The following is a 20,922-nucleotide window of genomic DNA, read 5'->3' as shown; positions in this document are numbered from 1 at the left end:
TGACAGAACACTGAGCCAATCACGGCGCAATGCTCCTGTCACGAATACCACCGAAGGTGGCTCCCCTTCCTGTTCGGGTGGCGCTCGGCGGTCGTCGTCACCGGTCTACTAGCTGCCACCGATCCCTTTTTCCTTTTCGTTTGTTTTTGTCTAATTGTTTTCACCTGTTCCTTGTTGGGGTTTTGGGATGGGTGTTATTTAAGTTAGTTTACCCCGCTGGTGTATGTGCGGGCTTGTTGTTATTTTGACGTATGTGGTGTCTGTGTTCTTTTGGGTTTTCGCTGTCTGTTTTTTTTAGTAACTATGGTTTTGGGTTTGTAGCACCTGTGTTTTGGGCTTCACCCATGTTTTTAACTGGTTACTAGCCGAAAGGACATTAAAGCGTTTTTCCCGTCAACCTTCTGCTCTCTGCGTCTGACTCCACACCCATCACTCTCCAGACGTTACAGAAGCCCGCACCACGATATGGAGTCAACAGGAGCAGCAACCACCCCTCTCCCCACGATGGAGGAGAGAGTCCTTCATCATACGTCCATCCTCCATCGCATCGGATCAGCGATGGATCAAATGATGGAGAGGATGGACCGTTGGGAGAGGAGTGGTCTCCCTATTACCCCACCTACCCTCCCACCAGCAACTCTACCATCTCCTCCAGCGGGATTCGGTGCCAGCACTCTGCGTATCACGCCTCCGAGGGAGTACGATGGAGCGGCAACCGGGTGCCAGGGATTCCTGTTACAACTAGAGCTCTACCTGGCCACCGTTCGGCCGGCTCCCTCGGACGAGGAGAGCGTGAGTGTCCTCGTCTCCTGCCTGACGGGTAGAGCCCTGGAGTGGGCCAATGCCGTCTGGAACGGGCCCGACTCAGCGAAGGGCCACTACCCGGAGTTCACCCGCCGTTTCCGGGCCGTGTTCGATCATCCTCCGGAGGGCCGAGCGGCGGGTGAGAGGTTGTTCCATCTCCGGCAGGGGATGAGGAGCGCGCAGGACTTCGCGCTGGAATTCCGGACTTTAGCCGCTGGAGCGGGGTGGAACGACAGGGCCCTGATAGACCATTACAGGTGTAGCCTAAGAGAGGACGTCCGCAGGGAGCTGGCTTGTCGGGACACTACGCTCAGCTTGGATGAGCTGATCGACATGTCCATCCGGCTAGACCATCTGCTGGCTGCTCGCGGACGTTCTGAAAGGGTCCTGTCAGTTCCACCTCCTGGACCTCCCGCTCCCATCCCTATGGAGCTAGGGGGGGCTGCATCTAGGGAGACCGGAGGAGGAGGCTCCTCCTGTACCCATTGTGGCCGGAGAGGGCACACTTCCGGTCGGTGCTGGAGGAGTCCATCTGGGAGTCGAGAGGGCAGGCAGAACACTCCTCGGTCACCCCAGGTGAGTCAGCACCACACTCTCCCAGAGCTTCCTGTTGGTCACATGTTTTTGTTAATTTGTTTTCTGAAGTTTTTCCCCTCTCTCCAGCATAAGGCGCTAGTCGATACAGGCGCAGCGGGGAGTTTTATAGATCGCGGACTCGCTCAGAGGTTGAGGATTCCGTTAGTGAAGGTAGACCCCCCTTTCCCCGTGCACTCCTTAGATAGTCGACCATTAGGGTCAGGGCTGGTCAGGGAGGCCACGATTCCTCTGGAGATGATTACGCAGGGGAATCATAAGGAGCGGATTAGTCTGTTCCTTATCGATTCACCTGCGTTTCCGGTGGTGCTGGGAATTCCCTGGCTGGCTATTCACAATCCTAGGATTTTGTGGAAATGGGGAGCTCTCCAGGGGTGGTCTGATGAGTGTTCAGGCAGGTGTTTAGGAGTTTCCATCGGTGCGACAACGGTGGAGAGTCCAGACCAGGTTTCCACCGTGCGCATTCCTGCTGAGTATGCCGATTTGGCTATCGCCTTCAGTAAAAATAAGGCGACCCTATTACCACCTCATCGACAGGGGGATTGCGTGATAAACCTCCAGGTAAACGCTGCACTCCCCAGGAGTCACGTGTATCCTTTGTCCCAGGAGGAGACGTTGGCTATGGAGACATATGTCACGGAAGCCCTGGGACGGGTACATTCGGCCCTCCATGTCACCCGTCTCCTCGAGTTTCTTTTTCGTGAAGAAAAAGGATGTTGGTTTACGTCCGTGTATTGATTATCGAGGTCTAAATTCCATCACTGTGGGTTTCAGTTATCCACTACCTCTCATCGCTACGGCGGTGGAATCATTTCACGGGGCGCAATTCTTCACGAAACTGGACCTCAGGAGCGCGTATAATCTGGTGCGTATTCGGGAGGGAGATGAGTGGAAAACCGCGTTTAGTACCACATCTGGCCATTATGAGTACCTCGTCATGCCGTACGGGTTAAAGAATGCTCCAGCCATCTTTCAATCCTTTGTTGATGAGATTCTCAGAGACCTGCACGGACAGGGTGTAGTGGTGTATATTGACGACATCTTGATTTACTCCGCTACACGCGCCGCGCATGTGTCTCTGGTACGCAAGGTTCTTGGGCGATTGCTTGACATGACCTGTACGTGAAGGCGGAGAAATGTGAGTTTTCCAAACGAGCCGTTTCCTTCCTGGGTTATCGCATTTCCACCTCGGGGGTGGTAACGGATGGGTGACCGCGTCAAGGCCGTGCGTAATTGGCCGACTCTGACCACGATAAAGGAGGTGCAGCGGTTTTTAGGGTTTGCCAATTACTACCGGAGGTTTATCCGGGGCTTTGGTCAGGTAGCGGCTCCTATTACCTCACTGCTGAAGGGGGGGCCGGTGCGTTTGCAGTGGTCAGCAGAGGCGGACGGAGCTTTCCGTCGTTTGAAGGCGCTGTTTACCGACGCGCCAGTGTTGGCGCATCCGGACCCTTCTTTGGCATTCATCGTAGAGGTGGACGCATCCGAGGCTGGGGTTGGAGCGGTGCTCTCACAGCGCTCGGGTACGCCACCGAAGCTCCGCCCCTGTGCTTTATTTTCAAAGAAGCTCGGGCCAGCGGAGCGGAATTATGATGTGGGGGATAGGAGCTGTTGGCCATGGTTAAGGCCCTGAAGGTGTGGAGACACTGGCTTGAGGGGGCTAAGCACCCTTTCCTCATCTGGACTGACCACCGTAACCTGGAGTATATCCGATCAGCTAGGAGACTGAATCCTCGTCAGGCAAGGTGGGCCATGTATTTCACCCGATTTCTTTTTACGATCTCGTATCGACCAGGTTCCCTCAATACTAAGGCCGACGCGCTGTCCCGCCTATATGACACTGATGACCAGTCCATCGATCCTACTCCCATCATTCCGGCTGCCAAGCTGGTAGCACCGGTAGTATGGGAGGTGGACGCGGACATCGAGCGGGCACTAAGGGAGGAACCTGCGCCTCCACAGTGCCCGGAGGGTCGTGGGTACGTGCCGCTCGCTGTTCGTGATCAATTGATTCGGTGGGCTCATAGTCTACCCTCGTCAGGTCACCCGGGTATTTCGAGGACGGCGCAGTCTTAGAGGGAAGTACTGGTGGCCTACCTTGTTGAGAGACGTGCGCTTCTATGTCTCCTCCTGTTCGGTGTGCGCCCAGAGTAAGGCTCCTAGGCACTTGCCACGGGGGAATTTACAACCCCTCCCCGTTCCACAACGGCCGTGGTCCCATTTATCGGTTGATTTTCTTACGGATCTTCCCGTAATACGACGATCCTGGTCGTTGTGGATCGGTTCTCGAAGTCCTGCCGTCTTATCCCTTTGCCCGGTCTCCCTACGGCCCTACAAACTGCGGAGGCACTGTTCACCCATGTCGTCCGGCACTACGGGGTGCCCGAGGATATCGTTTCTGATCGGGGTCCCCAGTTTACGTCACGAGTATGGAAGGTGTTTATGGAGCGTCTGGAGGTCTCGGTCAGCCTGACCTCGGGGTATCACCCGGAGAGTAATGGGCAGGTGGAAAGAGTGAACCAGGAGGTGGGTAGGTTTCTGAGGTTGTATTGCCAGGACCGGCCAGGGGAGTGGGCGAGATACATCCCCTGGGCTGAAATGGCCCAGAACTCACTAAGCCACTCATCTACCAGCATGTCACCGTTTGAGTGCGTGTTAGGGTACCAGCCGGTTCTGGCACCATGGCATCAGAGCCAGACTGAGGCTCCTGCGGTGGAGGAGTGGGTGCAGCGCTCTAAGGATACCTGGAAAGCCGTCCAGGAGTCATTGCGTCAGGCAGGTGGACGGCAGAAGAGGAGCGCTGACCGTCACCGCAGTGAGGCCCCCGTGTTTGCACCGGGGGACAGGGTCTGGCTCTCGACCCGAAACCTGCCCCTCCGCCTGCCCTGCCGGAAGCTGGGTACGTAGTGTGTAGGGCCATTTAAAGTCCTGAGGAGAATAAACGAGGTGTGTTATCGATTGTTACTCCCTTCGTATTATCGTATTAACCCCTCGTTTCATGCGTCTCTCCTCAGGCCGGTGGTAGCTGGTCCCATGCAGGAAGGTGAGGTTTCGGAGGTCCCTCCGCCCCCTCTGGACATAGAGGGGTCCCCGCCGTACACGATACGGGCCATTCTGGACTCGAGACGCCGGGTGAGGGCCCTGCAGTACCTCGTGGACTGGGAGGGGTACGGGCCGGAGGAGAGGTGCTGGGTCCCGGTGGGGGATATATTGGATCCCACTATGCTAAGGGAGTTTCATCGCCTCCATCCGGATCGCCCTGCGCCTCGCCCCCCGGGTCGGCGCGCTGCGGGAGCCGCGCGTCAGGGGGGGGGGTACTGTCACGAATACCACCGAAGGTGGCTCCCCTTCCTGGTCGGGTGGCGCTCAGCGGTCGTCGTCACCGGTCTACTAGCTGCCACCGATCCCTTTTTCCTTTTCGTTTGTTTTTGTCTAATTGTTTTCACCTGTTCCTTGTTGGGGTTTTGGGATGGGTGTTATTTAAGTTTGTTTAGCCCGCTGGTGTTTGTGCGGGCTTGTTGTTATTTTGACGTATGTGGTGTTTGTGTTCTTTTGGGTTTTCGCTGTCCGGGTTTTTTAGTAACTATGGTTTTGGGTTTGTAGCACCTGTGTTTTGGGCTTCACCCATGTTTTTAACTGGTTACTAGCCGAAAGGACATTAAAGCGTTTTTCCCGTCAACCTTCTGCTCTCTGCGTCTGACTCCACACCCATCACTCTCCAGACGTTACAGCTCCTATTTTCTGCTGGCTCGCCCCACCACCACAGAAAGCACTGAGCTAGGCTGAAACACCTGCATTTTATAGCTGCCTTACTCAAGAAAACTAAAAAGAGACCATGTGTGTATGCGGCTTTATCAACTCAATTATATATTTATTTTTTTTACATTGTTTGCAAACTGATATGTGACACGTATGAATGCCAAAATTACATGCAAAACAGGCAACGGGGGGTTGACTGTTTTGCCCCCCCAAAAAAAAAATATATATATTTTATTGTAATTTTTGTATTTATTTTTGCAAAAAATGTGGTGCTCACTCGTCCTGAATGACAGGTCGCCACTGCAAGACTAGACCAGGAAACGAAACCTAAATAGGCAAGATTTGCCTGCAGTCAGGAATTGAAACCTGAGCGTTAAGTTTCCTATGCATACGGAATATTCCTGCGTTTGTCTGGCAGCAGCAGGTAAGAACGGTCTCATCTGTTTTTCGAGACACATTAACTTATTACTGGACACTTGGCTATCAAACAACCCCTGTTTACTTAATAAATAAGTCTTTACATGATCGTGTTATAATGCTAGTGTAATAATTCAGCATATTTTGAAATATTATTCCGCCATAACAATTTAGTGTAACAGTTTCAGCCTTAGGAATGTTCAACTATGTTAACTTACAAATTGTAATTGCAATGTATGTACTTAAATTACAGCTCATTTCAGCAGAGGTGTATTTAACAGCAGTTTGGTTACTATGGATGTTAACCCTGACTCCCCATACTACATCAACTTGCTTGATAGCAAGTCTAATCCTGAAGATCACAGAGAATATGTGATGTTTCATGGCTGCTCAAAAGAGGGCGCAGAGTTGATTAAGATGGAAGGCTTCAAACCATCAAGTGCAGATAGAATGCTTGGTGCAGGTGTTTATGTTAGTCGGGACATCCGAAAAGCCTGTAAATACCCTCTTGATGTTCCTGACTCTGAGAAAAGAGTACTTAAAGTCAGAGTGGATGTCGGCAGGGTTAAGGTCATAGACAAGCAGAACCACCCCATGCAGAAGACATGGCACACTGTGCATGGCTTTGACACTGCCTGGGTTCCTCCTAATGTTGGCATGGTACTGTGCAACCAGGAGGAGGACTGTGTCTACGACCCAAAGAGAATCAAAGTCATCGAGGTCATGAAGGTTACTGAAGATAACTTGTAAGTATGAAAAAGACGGCACCCTTCAAGAAACCTAAAGGGATAATCCAAACCATTAATTATTGTGATTGACAGTGTTAAATTGTTAAATAACACTAATATGTGAAAACAGTATTTTTTGTGAACAAATGTTTCATTTTGTCGTTGGTAGGTTGGTAGCAACATATAACAATCGTTGTAGAAATCCGTTGCAGCTCAAGTCAACTACAAAATCCACTGTTTAATGCTCTTTCTTTGGGCAGCTGGCTAGCTAGAAAACGTAGCTACACACAATAGTACCAAAGATTTGTAAAACTAGCACAAGATAGACCAGAGCCTGTCGTTTCCAATGGGAGCAAATTAATCATAGTGGGCAGAAAAAGCTAGGTGGGCAGAGCCAAGCACGAGCTAGCGATTTCCTAAGGCGCGTTCTTGGATTTATTTGCATATTTACATTAGGGAACGCTTACTCTGGAGTGCCCGTGTGCAATAACTAAAATCGCCCTTGCGCTCCTAAATATTTTTTCGAAACTTCGGCAAAAGGTAAAGTCTACAAAACGTAGTCCACTATGTTTGTTACAGAGTGTAGTTTTGGAAACCGAAAACTGTATTGAGTTCAAATGTTTCATCGATGAGAAAATGTGAAGAATGTCGTCCAAAACATCTCGCTCAATCTTCTCCCACTGCCGGCGACTGGGCTTCCTCTCTTCACCATATTTGGCAGTGAGTGGAAACCAACCGAACGGTTAACATTTATTTTTTTGTTTTTTTAACCTTTATTTAACTAAGCAAGTCAGTTAAGAACAAATTCTTATTTACAATTACAGCCAAACCCGGACGACGCTGGGCCAATTGTGCACCGCACTATTGGACTCCCAATCACACATGTGATACAACTTGGATTCAAACCAGGGACTGTAGTGATGCCTTTTGCACTAAGATGCAGTCGTAGACCACTACGCCACTACGGAGCATGTATATATCTAGTGAAATATCTGGCTCATTGTTCTATCTGTGATCATACAAAAGTCTATATCAGCGTATAATATAGCTAGCTAGCTGTAAAAATCGCCTAAACAAACTGCACTATTAATTTAGGAGTCTCTCACCCAGTTCAATTTGCAGTTATTCTCTGCCCAGAGCAGTGCAGAGTACGTTGCTATGGCAACAACGGCTCTTTCCCACGTTTCCCACAGACACACGCAGAAGAAACTTGAGTTAAATAATTTGGTACACTTTTTAGATTGAGCACATCTAAGTGAATTATATACTTTGTCATGAGGATATAGACTAGTATGCCATATAATCTATAGGCTAACTTGGTGATCTGGAATGCAGGTAATTGTTTTAAAAGCGTTATGAAATGTGATGGTGTCTATCTGCAGTGAGGAGAACCATATGATGCGTTCCTACACATTTCCTGATTTCACAGAAGGACCACTTAGAAAAAAGTTTTCACGCACTGATAAAACATAGGTTTTCACCAAATTGACATGAGTTTCATAATTTTTTATTTCTGTGGGTGGATTATCCCTTTAAAGATAAAATATATTACAATTTGAAATGATGTACATAGGCCTACTGAATCCAATATACTGTATGTAAACAAAATGGTCTCCCTGTCTTACAGATCTCAGTATGATCATCTTCAGAGTGGAGTCACCCCTGAGGACAGCCACGTCTATGTGATGTATCATGGAACATCAAAACAGATTGCTGTGGATATACAGAGAAATGGATTCAAACCTTCCAAAGATGGTATGCTTGGTGCCGGTGTCTACCTCAGTCGAGACATCCGAAAAGTCATTAGATACCCCCTCAACACCAAATTGATGACCATTCCTGACTCTGATAGGATGGTTCTGAAAGTAAAGGTGGATGTAGGCAGGGTTATGGTGATAAAAAAGCAGAGACACCCCATGCAGAAGACCTGGCACACTGTGCATGGCTTTGACACTGCCTGGGTTCCACCTAATGTTGGCATGGTGCCGAGCAACCAAGAGGAGGACTGTGTCTACGACCCAAAGAGAATCAAAGTGTTGGCAATGCTGAAAGTGCCCAACTTAAAGAGGTAAGTGATATTCAGCCACAGTCACCTATAACAACTAGAGAAAAGTAGTATTATGCTTGCAGACATATAAAGCAGTCATTAATAATTTTCCAAGAAAGGCTTGAAAGAGTTATTGATACCAGCACATACGCTATGCTTACCCCTCTTTATGCAGCTTTTGATTGAGACATTTTGTATTTAATTCTCTTTCCCCAGTGTAAACCCATGGTTGAACAATCCACTGCAAAACTGATTGTGTTCTGCATTCAGAGGGAGCATCAACTCATGGTCATCAGAAGAGGATGGTTAGAATCAGACTGTCCCACATTATACAGCTCATAGGAAGTAGATGCTATATTTCACAATGGGCCTACTGATGATTTGACATGGCAATCTATATGCAATCAATCATATGACCTTACCATATCAAATATTTTTGAAATATCATCAATCATATTTACTTTATGTCAAAAATACATGTGTATTAATGATCATACGTTGTTTAAAAAAATATATCTTCCTATAATAAATCTATAACAGTTACTTTAGTTTATTTGGTAAATATTTTCTCAACTCTTTCTTGAACTGCACTGTTGGTTAAGGGCTTGTAAGTAAGCATTTCACGGTAAGGTCTACACGTTGTATTTAGCGCATGTGACAAATACAGTTTGATTTGATTGTCTTGAGTGTGTTTCCCTTGCCCCTTCAAATATCTAATCACTTAATTGTCAAGATAAAAGGGAAAGTAGCCTTCTGATTGGTCTTGGCCATTATCTTGAGAAACTACATTTCGCCTGTACGGTTTATGTTTATTTTTGTGGGCACTTGAATTTAATGATGGTGTTCCTGACCTAAATATTCCAGATCTTACAATGGCGGGATAAGTGTTTAACATATCAGGTAACCCAGTGATTGATATATACAGCATTGAGCTAACCACATCATGTGATTTAGCAATTTGACCGTTAGTTGATGCAATGCAACGTCTGTGGATCTATTCGGGCACGAACACCACCAATACCTGTGAGGGGAAACACTCTTCACGGCACTTCGATACCGAAGAGACTTGTCAGTAGCGGGTTAGGAGAATTTACGCAGCAGGTGTAGGATCATTAAAGTAAAAGTTTAGGAAACGGACGTTAAGGTTAGGAAAATGGTTAGTGTTTTGAGAAGGAGATTAGGAGAGAGACTTTGAGTATGCTTTTCGCATGGTTTGTTCAAGACAACTGAGAACTCTGGAAAAAATTAGCTCAGACTGAGAGCTAAAACACTGCAGTCATTTCTAGATGGGATACAGTTTGTCAATTTGACTTTAAACATTTTTTGGGGTGGGGGGGGGCATTTAGCAAACCCCAACCCTAACACTTTTCCTAACCTTCTACGTTAATTCTCCTAACCTGCTGCTTAAGTTCTCCTAAACCTGCTACGAAAAGGTAATTTTGACAAAAGCTGTATCCCTTCTCGACAAAACCGGTTGATGCCCGAATTTCCGACTTCTAATTCCGAGTTGGATGACCGTTCAAAATTATTTCCCAGTTGGAGCGCGTTTTTTCCTAGTTCCCAGTTGTCTTGAACGCACTGAAGTCGGAGATTTCCTAGTTTCGAGTTCCGGGTTGTCTTGAACAAACCAAGTAGCCTAGCCTATTCTGATCTGACGTTTGAGTTGCGAGTGCTACACCGCTCTGAGTTGGCAGTGTCAGTCCAAACTTCATGTAAGGTCAACCATTTAAATAATTTATTTGATCGTAATAATTACTGGATTGCGTTTACTTTCATATTCATTTTCTCTGTTTTTTTATTTGTGGCCTTGTACCTGCAGTATATTTTAATGGCTTGATTAGGCTAAACATAATAAAACAATTCCGAATAAGGTATTGAGTTAGAATTGTATGTTTGATAATCTTATAAACGTCCAAAAGTCTTCTGCAAACAATTTGGACTATGTTAAATATGAGAGCCAGGTCGGTAGGAAACCTATAAATTGCACAACACATTTAAAATGAAAGTCAAACTTAGGTTTTGCGAACATGACACAAAGTCGATAGTGTTGGACATAACATACTAAAAACACCAGAAGATCAGCGCCGATCTGTTCACAAGTTTTTCGCCGCATAATAGAGAGATATAGGCTACAGTATGTGATCGTATACAAAAGTAGGCAAGGATTGAAATTATGTTTTAGTAAAATATTATATCTGTTCTTGTCAATTTTCAGTAAACAAATTATTTGTAATCATGTTCGGGCCCCCTGACCATCCGCTCAAGAAAAAATCAGCCCTCGACTGAAACTATTTCATGATCGCTGACCTAGGTCATAATTCATCAGAATGTATAACCATGATGGTGTATGCTAATTACATTTTTATGTAATATAAAATTGTTCGCCTTCTAAACAACCGACCCATGGACAGTGTGTGCTGCCAGAGAAGAGATATAGCCTAAGGGTTCAGTTAACAACATAAATTAAGGTTTTTGCGAGTTGCACCTGCTGTTCAGTTACCGAGGTAAAGACAGTTTCAAGTTGGATATTCGAGCTTTTTAACCTCAATAGCTTTCAAACCACTTGATTCACAGACTCCAAATAAGTGTCATGATGTTGGAAAAATTGCGCACAACATTGCACAGGTCTTATTTTCACGATTTGGACATTAATTCGCTTTCCAAAGCTAATAAACATGTGGAAATGTGAGCATCATTTTGTATTCCTAGTTGAATTAGTTAGGGAGCGTAAACAAAGTACAAACTTTTTTTACATTCGAATTTCAATAGCTCCTTGGTCATGTGACCCTACTTGACTCAAACAAGGTTCAGAATGTCCACTGACTTCTTCTCCATTGCACACCCTTTAGTTTGTCCATTTTCATCTCACAAGATTTTACATGAATTATTCAAAATGTAAAATTTCAATAGCTCCTTGGTCATGTGACCTAATGACTTCAAACAAGGTTCAGAATGTCCACTCAGTGGGCCTTGAAATATTCATGTAAAATCATGTGAGATGAAAATGGACAAACTAAAATGTGTGCCATGTGTAGGCCCACTGAGTGGACATTCTGAACCTTGTTTGAAGTCACATGACCAAGAAGCTATTGAAATTTAACATTTTGGAAAATTAATGTAAAAACGTGTGAGATGAAAATGGACAAACTAAAGGGTGTGCAATATAGAAGGGTAGTCAGTGGACATTCTGAACCTTGTTTGAAGTCATTAGGTCACATGACCAAGGAGCTATTGAAATTCTAAATTTTGAAAAATTCATGTAAAATCATGTGAGATGAAAATTGACAAACTAAAGGGTGTGCAATGTGTAGGTGTCACGATCGTCGTTACGTGAAAGAGGGGACCAAGGCGCAGCGTGATATAAATACATTCTTCTCTTTATTAGAAGACGAAACGAACACTAATACAAACTAGACAAAACAATAAACCGACGAACGTGACGCTATAATCACCAAAAGTGCAGACACAGGCAACTTAGACATAGACAATCACCCACAAACTACCTAATGACTATGGTTGCCTAAATATGGCTCCCAGTCAGAGACAACGATAGACAGCTGTCTCTAATTGAGAACCAATCTAGACAACCATAGACATACATACACCTAGACTAAACACTGCCCCATAAACATACAAAACCCCCTAGACAATACAAAACACATACATCCCCCTGTCACACCCTGACCTAACTAAAATAATAAAGAAAACAAAGATAATTAAGGCCAGGGCGTGACAGTAGGCCCACTGAGTGGACATTATGAACCTTGTTTGAAGTCACTAGGTCACATGACCAAGGAGCTATTGACATCTTTTTAAATGTATGTAAAAACATGTGGGATGAAGATGGACAAACTAAAGGGTGTGCAATATAGAGGGGTAGTCAGTGGACATTCTGAACCTTGTTTGAGTCCAGTAGCTCAAATGACCAATGAGCTATTGAAATTCAAAAATGTAAATAAATAATTTCAAATAGTGCGAGATGTAAATCGACAAAAAAATGTGTGCAATGTGTGTCTATGCCATAGGGTTAGCTAGAACCAGTTTCGAAAGTTTTAGGAGTAATGGTTAAATAGCTATTGAAATGTGACATTTTTGATTTGTCACTATGTTGACGGTCCCTAACTGCTGTTGGTGGACATAAGGAAAACTACAGGCAAATATCCATTGAATATCCAACCTGAAACTGTCTTTACCTCGGTTGTTTAGTTCAACCTTAAAAAAATGTATGCGCATCTTGGCCTGCTTGCTTTCATTTAGCTATATTTCCCATTTCAGTGCTCAATGGAAAGCACCGAAAGTGCAGGCACATGTTTCCCAGGTAATCCCCCACTCATACGCACTAAATGCTGCAGGGGATTTGCTGCTACTCTCTGACAGCAACCATCAAACCGAACCCCAGAGACTGGGCGTGGGTATTCAAGATTAGATTATATACCTTTTGTCATGAATATTCATATGTGATCTGTTTCATCTGACATTATGAAATGGATTGTTTTAATCTATATTAAACAATAAATATCCATAGTCTGGAATACCTCCCTATGTTGTCAGTCATGATTGTTTAATAACTGCATTATTGTGCAGGTGGGCTGGAGCACCACAAAAGACACATTTGTGTGGGTAGAACCATCATTGGATCCGATAGGACAGGATCTAGTCAGAAAACAAGTGGTTTTTCGTGGTAAAACCATGTGTGCATTTTATCCTCAAACTTTTCAACTAACATGAACTTTGATATTAATCAGTGTGCTCAGTTTAGGTTACACTTTCTTGATGGTTCCAGTAGGCCTATGTTAACTTCTTGATTTTATACACAAATAATATAAATGTAAATTTCATTTGATAATTAAGTGATCAATATTATGCTGGGGATTACGCTGACAATGACATTGTATTCCTGATAGCATACAGAGGATTCTGCAGAGTTCTATCAGCTCTGCTATGCTGATAGTAATGACCAAGTGAGAGGAGCCAGCACCTGCCTGGAACACTACCTCTTGGTCATCACAACGCAGGAACAATACAATCCACAATATCTCAAATACAAAGATTGTGTTTTGAAGACCATGCGTGAACTACTTGTCTTTAAAAGGCAGCACTCTCTGTTTGGATTGGTGATTTTCCTCACAAGAACATATTAGCTAAAATTATCCATAGGCGAGGTTATGTACATGACATGATGTGCGTTTCTAAATCTAGGAACAGGTAAAGTGAGAGGGAGAAAGAAGAGCTGGTCATGGAGATAGAGCAACTGAAAGAGCAACATGAGACTCTGAGAAGTGTTCTGAAGGAGCAACAGCAAGAGATTGATCGCCTCAAGGTTTGTTTTCAAGTTGTTTGTTCCAACAGCAGCTCCTTTCTCAAGCTGATCTCAGATCATTTTGTATTATTCTGTACGTTAAACCGAAGCACTTCTTTTAGTATGGTATGTTACGTTTCGCATGGTATGTATTAATTTGTGGAAGTCCATCACCCATTGTGTTTGATATGTTATGAATTATAATTCGTATTAAATTATCAGAATTTGCAAAACGGGCAATATGTTACGAATTTTCAAAATGTACAATATGTTACAAATTTGCAAAACGTATGATATTTTACCAATTATAGATAGGTGGCTAACGTTAGCTAGCTGGCTAATGTTAGCTCGGCTAGGGGTTGGGGTTAAAGTTAGGGTTAAGTTTAGGAGTTAGATTAAAGGGTTAAGGTTTGGGTAAGGATTAGCTAAAAGGTTAAGGTTAGGGGAAGGGGTGGGTGCACAGTAACTAAAAAGTAGTAAGTAATTGAAACGTTTCTAATTAGCTAAAATGCTAAAGTTATCTGTGATGAGATTTGAACTCACAACCTTTGGGTTGCTAGACATTGCTAGACGTTCGCATTATACTCCCACCCCGACCAACAACCCTGCTTTAATTTTTTGCCTTAAGTAACCATCTGTCTTGTCGTAATATATCATACTAATTTGAGTGTCCCGGATTTACATTAACTATGTTAAGACTAGTCTATGAGACCAGGCTGCCTTTCTAGACCATAGTCATGTGTCAGAATGGAAATGAGAATGTATGTTTTATATATATGCACTACTACAACTAATTATCATTAGTAGTAAAAAATAAAATACAATCTGACAGCTGCAGGCTCTACACTATACAGCTAAATACCATCAATGCTTTTCAATGGTCTCTCTCTCTCCTTGTCTTATTTCTAACTGTTTCTTTCCATGAATGGCTGCAGTCTCTGACATCTATTCATGAAAACTATTTGGTGATTATAGTGTCAAAACATGTGACAGCTATATGTACTGTACACCATACATCTTTTCCAATAGATCTTCTACTTTTTATTCCACTTTCTCTGTTTCCTTGTGGTGTATATAACTTGCTATTTCTTGTGACAAATCACTGCAGTCTCTGACCACTATTCCTGAGAAATATGAACGAGCATTGATCAAGATCCAACAGCTGAAGAAGGAGCAAGAGGATTTGAAAGGAAAGGTTGAGGTCCAAAGTGTGGAGATTGCACAGTGAGTCATTCTTGTCTGAAGCAATCCATTCAATGCATGGGAACATAGCGTTCTAGTCCAACACCTTTCCAGTCATATCATGATATCATCCTGTCTTGGATTTTTTTGACACTTATGTACCAATGTGGTTCCTCATGTGTCTGTGTAAACAGGCTGACCCCAAGGCTCAAATCTGAGCAGGACACCCGCAGACTGAAGGATTACATTCAGCTTCTACAGGTCAGCACACTCAGCAGAGTAATCAATGAGAATGAATGTTTTTAACACACATACACTCTTTAAAATATTTGTTGGCCAATTCATTCAACGTCATGGAATCTGCAGGAGGCTCGGACACAGTTGCACCAGGAGCAGCAGGCTTGCAACAATACCCGCAGACGTGCAGAGAAAGCCGAGATGGAACTGGAGGAGGTCTATGAGCGCATGGAGAGCACTTCCATGACGTCTGCTCAGACCAAGCAGAAGAGCAGCAAACTAGAGGTGCATTTATACAAACAAACAAAAAAGTTATATTTTGCTCCCCTTTTTCTCCCCAATTTTGATCTTGTCTCATCGCTGCAACTCCCCAACGGGCTCGGGAGAGGCGACGGTGGAGTCACGTGTCTCCTCGAAACATGATCCGGAAGCCAGCCGCACCAATGTGTCGGAGGAAACACCGTTCATCTGGCGACCGGGGTCAGCCTGCAGGCACCCGGCCCGGCACAAGGAGTTGCTAGAGCGCGATGAGCCAAGTAAAGCCCCCCTGGCCGAACTCTCCCCTAACCCGCTGGGCCAGTTGTGTGTCGTCCTATGGGACTCCCGGCCATGACCAGTTGTGGCCAGGGTTGGGGAGTAACTGATGACATGTAATCCGTTACATGTAGGGGATTACAATTTAAAGATATAATTTAATCATATTATTATATGTAGTAGAAAGCGATGGGTTAGAAGGAGCCTACATAACCAACCCATAAAGTAACATTTAACATCCATATATGGCCAGCTATGTAAACTTTAACATTGATTTATCCTGCAATAGATGTCGTTCAATTGGTAGCATACATTTTTGTCTTCTTCTAATGCCTCTTAAGGGGAAAGTAATCTAAAACTAACGGAATGTAATCAGATTATGTTACTGAGTTTGGGTAATCCAAATGCTATGTTCCTGATTACAATTTTGGACAGGTAACTAACGGATTACATTTAAAAAGTAACCTACCCAACCCTGGTTGTGGCACAGCCCGGGAATGAACCCGGGTCTGTAGTAACACCTATAGCACTGCGATGCAGTGACCGCTGCGCCACTCAGGAGGCCTAAACTAGAGGTGCTTTAAGGATATCTTAGACACTATTGAATTTTCCGATCCACCGAAAGGGATATCATTTTTGTTTATCAATATGTTGTTTGTTCTGTGAAGTTAGTCCACCTGTAAGTGAATAGAGAACACACTAACCTTATTCTCTTGGCTGATCACGAGTTGCCTGTTCTCTCCTCCCAGATGCAACTTTTAGAGTTACGCAGAATCATTGAGGAAAAAGAAAACATAGCAGAGATGGCTAAAGTAGAAAATGAGGAGTTATCCAGAGAAAATCAGGTGATTGCTATGAATTTTGCTACTATTTACTAGTCAATAATTTTTTTATTGTTTTTTACAGTAGAGTTAGGGAAGTTTTCTTATCATGGGGGTTTCCACTGTATTCTGTCAGGACCTCAGAAGAGATATTGAGAGACTTCGCAAGGAGTTCACTGACCTCCAAGCTGCTCCAGTGTCCTTGGAGCATCCCAGCCCTTATGGCTCTCCAACTGACCCCACCCCCACTGAGGAGCAGCAGCTAGATGTACCATCTGCCTGTCTACCCTCTGGGAACCACTATGAGACCCCAGGTAATCTCAATTCTCCAGCTGTTGAAAGCCTCACCTTAATATTCCTGAATGAGAAATGAACGCCACTGGTGCCTCATGAACACTCCTTGAAAAATAACAAAACGTGTTCAATTATGACTGACATATGATTCTGTCTGCAGAAACTGCTCCAAACTCCGAGGAGGAAGAGGTATGTAGAGTCATTCTTGTGGTATAAATCTGGGGTCCACAATTACATTCAGTCCAAATTTTCTTTGAGCGGATGGTCAGGAAGCCGGAACATAGTTATAAATAATTTGTACACTGCAAATTGACCTAAAGAATCTCAAACAGATATAGTATTTGACAAAAACAGAATAATTTCAAACCTTGATTACATGGGGATACGATCACATACGTATATCTATCTATTTATGTGTGTGAATACTTGGGAACAGATTTCCTGGTTTCCTGATTTCCTTCTTTTAAAGTATTTTATGTGTATTTGTGTTCTTTTTTTGGGATCATAAAAATCACGACGCGCCTATAGGGGAGCCCTGTTGTTATACATGGTATAAATGCAGTTTATACGTTTACAACAAGATACACTAGTGATTTGGGATTAAAGGATTGGTTTCATAATGCTTTATGCACCATCATTTCTGTACTACACTATAGTTAACTCTATCCATCTATCTGATGTTACCACTTACAGAGCCTTCAGAAAGTATTCACACCCCTTTACTTTTTCCACATTTTGTTTTGTTACAGCCTAAATTTAAAATGGATTATATTGAGATTTTTGTTCCACTGGCCTACACACAATACCCCATAATATCAAAGTAGAATTGTGTTTTTTTACATTTGAACAAATTAGTTAAAAATGAAAGGCTGAAATGTTTTGAGTCAATAAGTATTCAACACCTTTGTTAGGACAAGCCTAAATAAGTTCAGGAGTAAAAATGTGCTTTACAAGTCATGTAATAAGTTGCATGGACTCACTCTGCGTGCAATAATAACGTTTAACATGATTTTTGAATGACTAACTCATCTCTGTACCCCACACATACAATTATCTGTAAGGTACCTCAGTCAAGCAGTGAATTTCAAACAGACTCAAATACAAAGACCGGGGATAGTTTTTCAATGCCTCTCAAAGAAGGGCACCTACTGGTAGATGGGTAAAAGAAAAAGTAGACATTGAATATCCCTTTGTGCATGGTGAAGTAATTAATTACACTTTGGATGCATCCAGTCACTAGAAAGTTATAGGCATCCTTTCTCAGTTGCCGGAGAGGAAGGAAACTGCTCAGGGATCTCACCATGAGGCCAGTGGTGACTTTGATATTATTACCACTTAAGACCTGTACCTGTCCCATAGTTGTGCTTGCAGTGTCGTCACTGCCATGAGTGGTTCCCTGGCATCACCCAGGATGAGCTGGAGCTGCACGAGGACAGCCACAGATTGTGCCCCTACTGCAACCTCATCTGTGACGGAGTGGAGCATGCTATATTTGAAGACCACGTCTTCAGCCATGAGGTGTAGAGATGCCACATCCTCACAACCCATCATACAGAGAGTTGCTGAGAGTAGACTAATGCTGATACTCTGCTGATTATATTCCCAGGAGTTCACTGACCTCCAAGCTGCTCCGGTGTCCTTGGAGCATCCCAGCCCTTATGGCTCTCCAACTGGCCCAACCCCCACTGAGGAGCAGCAGCTAGATGTACTATCTGCCTGTCTACCCTCTGGGAACCACTATGAGACCCCAGGTAATCTCAATTCCCCAGCTGTTGGAAAGCCTCACCTAAATATTCCTGAATGAGAAATGGACACCACGTGCCTCACGGACACGCCTTCTTGAAAAATAACAAAACATGTTCAATTATGATTGACATATGATTCTGTTTGCAGAAACTGCTCCACACTCCGAGGAGGAAGAGGTATGTAGAGTCATTCCTATGGTATAAATCAGGGGTGTCAAACTCACTTCCTGTAGGACCGTGTGTCTTCTGGTTTTGTTATTTACTTTAAATTACTGACCAATTTAATACCTAGACAACCAGGTGAGGGGGATGTGTTACTAATTTGTGATCTTAATTGATCAATCAAGTACAAGGGAGGAGTGAAATCCCGCTGCTACTCGGCCCTCGAGGACTGGAGTTTGACATCCATGGTATACATCACGTGTCAAACTCATTCCACGGAGGGCCGAGTGTCTGTGGGTTTTCACTCCTCCATTCTACTTGATTGATGAATTAAGGTCACTGATTAGTAAGGAACTCCCCTCACCTGGGTGTCTAGGTCTTAACTGAAAGGAAAAACCAAAAGCCGCTGACTCTCGCCCCTCCGTGGAATGAGTTTGACACCCCTGGATACATGGTATAAATGCAGTTTATACGTTTACAACAAGATACACTCGTGATTTGGGATCAAAGGGTTGGTTTCATAATGCTTTATGCACCATCATTTCTGTATTACACTATAGTTAACTATATCCATCTATCTGGTATTACCACCTAAGACATGTGCCTGTCCCATAGTTGTCCTTGGAGTGTCGTCACTGCCATGAGTGGTTCCCTGGCATCACCCAGGATGAGCTGGAGCTGCACGAGGACAGCCACAGATTGTGCCCCTACTGCACCCTCATCTGTGATGGAGTGGAGCATGCTATATTTGAAGACCACGTCTTCAGCCATGAGGTGTAGAGATGCCACATCCTCACAACCCATCATACAGAGAGAGTTGCTGAGAGTAGACTAAAGATGATACTCTACGGATGATGTTCCTCACAACCCATCACACAGAGAGTTGCTGAGAGTAGACTAAAGATGATACTCTACGGATGATGTTTCTAACAACCCATCATACAGAGAGTTGCTGAGAGTAGACTAAAGATGATACTCTACGGATGATGTTCCTCACAACCCATCATACAGAGAGTTGCTGAGAGTAGACTAAAGATGATACTCTACGGATGATGTTCCTAACAACCCATCATACAGAGAGTTGCTGAGAGTAGACTAAAGATGATACTCTAGGGATGATGTTCCTAACAACCCATCATACAGAGAGTTGCTGAGAGTAGACTAAAGATGATACTCTACGGATGATGTTCCTAACAACCCATCATACAGAGAGTTGCTGAGAGTAGACTAAAGATGATACTCTACGGATGATGTTTCTAACAACCCATCATACAGAGAGTTGCTGAGAGTAGACTAAAGATGATACTCTACGGATGATGTTCCTCACAACCCATCATACAGAGAGTTGCTGAGAGTAGACTAAAGATGATACTCTAGGGATGATGTTCCTAACAACCCATCATACAGAGAGTTGCTGAGAGTAGACTAAAGATGATACTCTACGGATGATGTTCCTAACAACCCATCATACAGAGAGTTGCTGAGAGTAGACTAAAGATGATACTCTACGGATGATGTTCCTAACAACCCATCATACAGAGAGTTGCTGAGAGTAGACTAAAGATGATACTCTACGGATGATGTTTCTAACAACCCATCATACAGAGAGTTGCTGAGAGTAGACTAAAGATGATACTCTACGGATGATGTTCCTAACAACCCATCATACAGAGAGTTGCTGAGAGTAGACTAAAGATGATACTCTACGGATGATGTTTCTAACAACCCATCATACAGAGAGTTGCTGAGAGTAGACTATAGATGATACTCTAGGGATGATGTTTCTAACAACCCATCATACAGAGAGTTGCTGAGAGTAGACTAAAGATGATACTCTACGGATGATGTTCCTAACAACCCATCATACAGAGAGTTGCTGAGAGTAGACTAAAGATGATACTCTAGGGATGATGTTCCTAACAACCCATCTAGAACATTATAAAACAAACATTTATATCCCCCTGTTCATAAATGTCTTGTCTAAGACTGTCCATTCTTAATTTCAGTCTTAGTAGAGATTTGCCTCCATTGCTGGTCAATAGGAATGTATTGCTTTGCTATTTAATGGTTTCTCTATTGTTATAAACTACGTTTACTTTGGCTTATTGCACTATACTGACTCTCTCCCCTTAAACCTGCTGCTAATATATGTGTTGCATATTAGAGTCAAATGATTCATGCCCAAATGATTCATGCCCAAATGATTGAAAGTTGAAATGGGATTAATGTGGGAAGATTTTTTTTTTTTTTATATTCACAGTTGTCTTGACATGAAATAAACATTGTTTTGTATCATGAA

General features: G+C 43.8%; 2 protein-coding genes across 2 annotated transcripts; both read left to right on the top strand.

Annotated features, from left to right (window-relative positions):
• Nucleotides 1-5,450: 5,450 nt before the first annotated feature.
• LOC139579252 (uncharacterized) lies at nucleotides 5,451-8,892 on the top strand. The gene is made up of 4 exons (XM_071407743.1): nucleotides 5,451-5,581; nucleotides 5,828-6,320; nucleotides 7,930-8,370; nucleotides 8,566-8,892. The coding sequence occupies exons 1-4, from the start codon at nucleotides 5,542-5,544 to the stop codon at nucleotides 8,600-8,602; spliced, it is 1,011 nt and encodes a 336-aa protein (XP_071263844.1). The 5' UTR covers nucleotides 5,451-5,541; the 3' UTR covers nucleotides 8,603-8,892.
• Nucleotides 8,893-9,039: 147 nt separating this feature from the next.
• Nucleotides 9,040-20,922, top strand: LOC139579249 (calcium-binding and coiled-coil domain-containing protein 2-like). The gene is made up of 12 exons (XM_071407738.1): nucleotides 9,040-10,061; nucleotides 13,549-13,669; nucleotides 14,757-14,872; nucleotides 15,025-15,091; nucleotides 15,197-15,352; nucleotides 16,351-16,446; nucleotides 16,559-16,736; nucleotides 16,877-16,905; nucleotides 18,076-18,234; nucleotides 18,323-18,467; nucleotides 18,610-18,638; nucleotides 19,239-20,922. The coding sequence occupies exons 2-12, from the start codon at nucleotides 13,586-13,588 to the stop codon at nucleotides 19,401-19,403; spliced, it is 1,224 nt and encodes a 407-aa protein (XP_071263839.1). The 5' UTR covers nucleotides 9,040-10,061; nucleotides 13,549-13,585; the 3' UTR covers nucleotides 19,404-20,922.

This window comes from Salvelinus alpinus, chromosome 6, assembly GCF_045679555.1.
Source record: "Salvelinus alpinus chromosome 6, SLU_Salpinus.1, whole genome shotgun sequence".
Lineage (NCBI taxonomy): Eukaryota > Metazoa > Chordata > Actinopteri > Salmoniformes > Salmonidae > Salvelinus > Salvelinus alpinus.
Note: the sequence above shows the minus strand (reverse complement) of the source record. Positions and strands in the feature narration are given on the sequence as shown.

Coding starts and splice junctions, on each gene's coding strand:
- LOC139579252 (XM_071407743.1), top strand. CDS start 5,542: ATGCATACGGAATATTCCTGCGTTTGTCTGGCAGCAGCAG. Junction 5,582..5,827: donor CGTTTGTCTGGCAGCAGCAG/GTAAGAACGGTC, acceptor CTTAAATTACAG/CTCATTTCAGCAGAGGTGTA. Junction 6,321..7,929: donor AAGGTTACTGAAGATAACTT/GTAAGTATGAAA, acceptor CCTGTCTTACAG/ATCTCAGTATGATCATCTTC.
- LOC139579249 (XM_071407738.1), top strand. CDS start 13,586: ATGGAGATAGAGCAACTGAAAGAGCAACATGAGACTCTGAGAAGTGTT. Junction 13,670..14,756: donor AAGAGATTGATCGCCTCAAG/GTTTGTTTTCAA, acceptor AAATCACTGCAG/TCTCTGACCACTATTCCTGA. Junction 18,468..18,609: donor GAACCACTATGAGACCCCAG/GTAATCTCAATT, acceptor TTCTGTTTGCAG/AAACTGCTCCACACTCCGAG.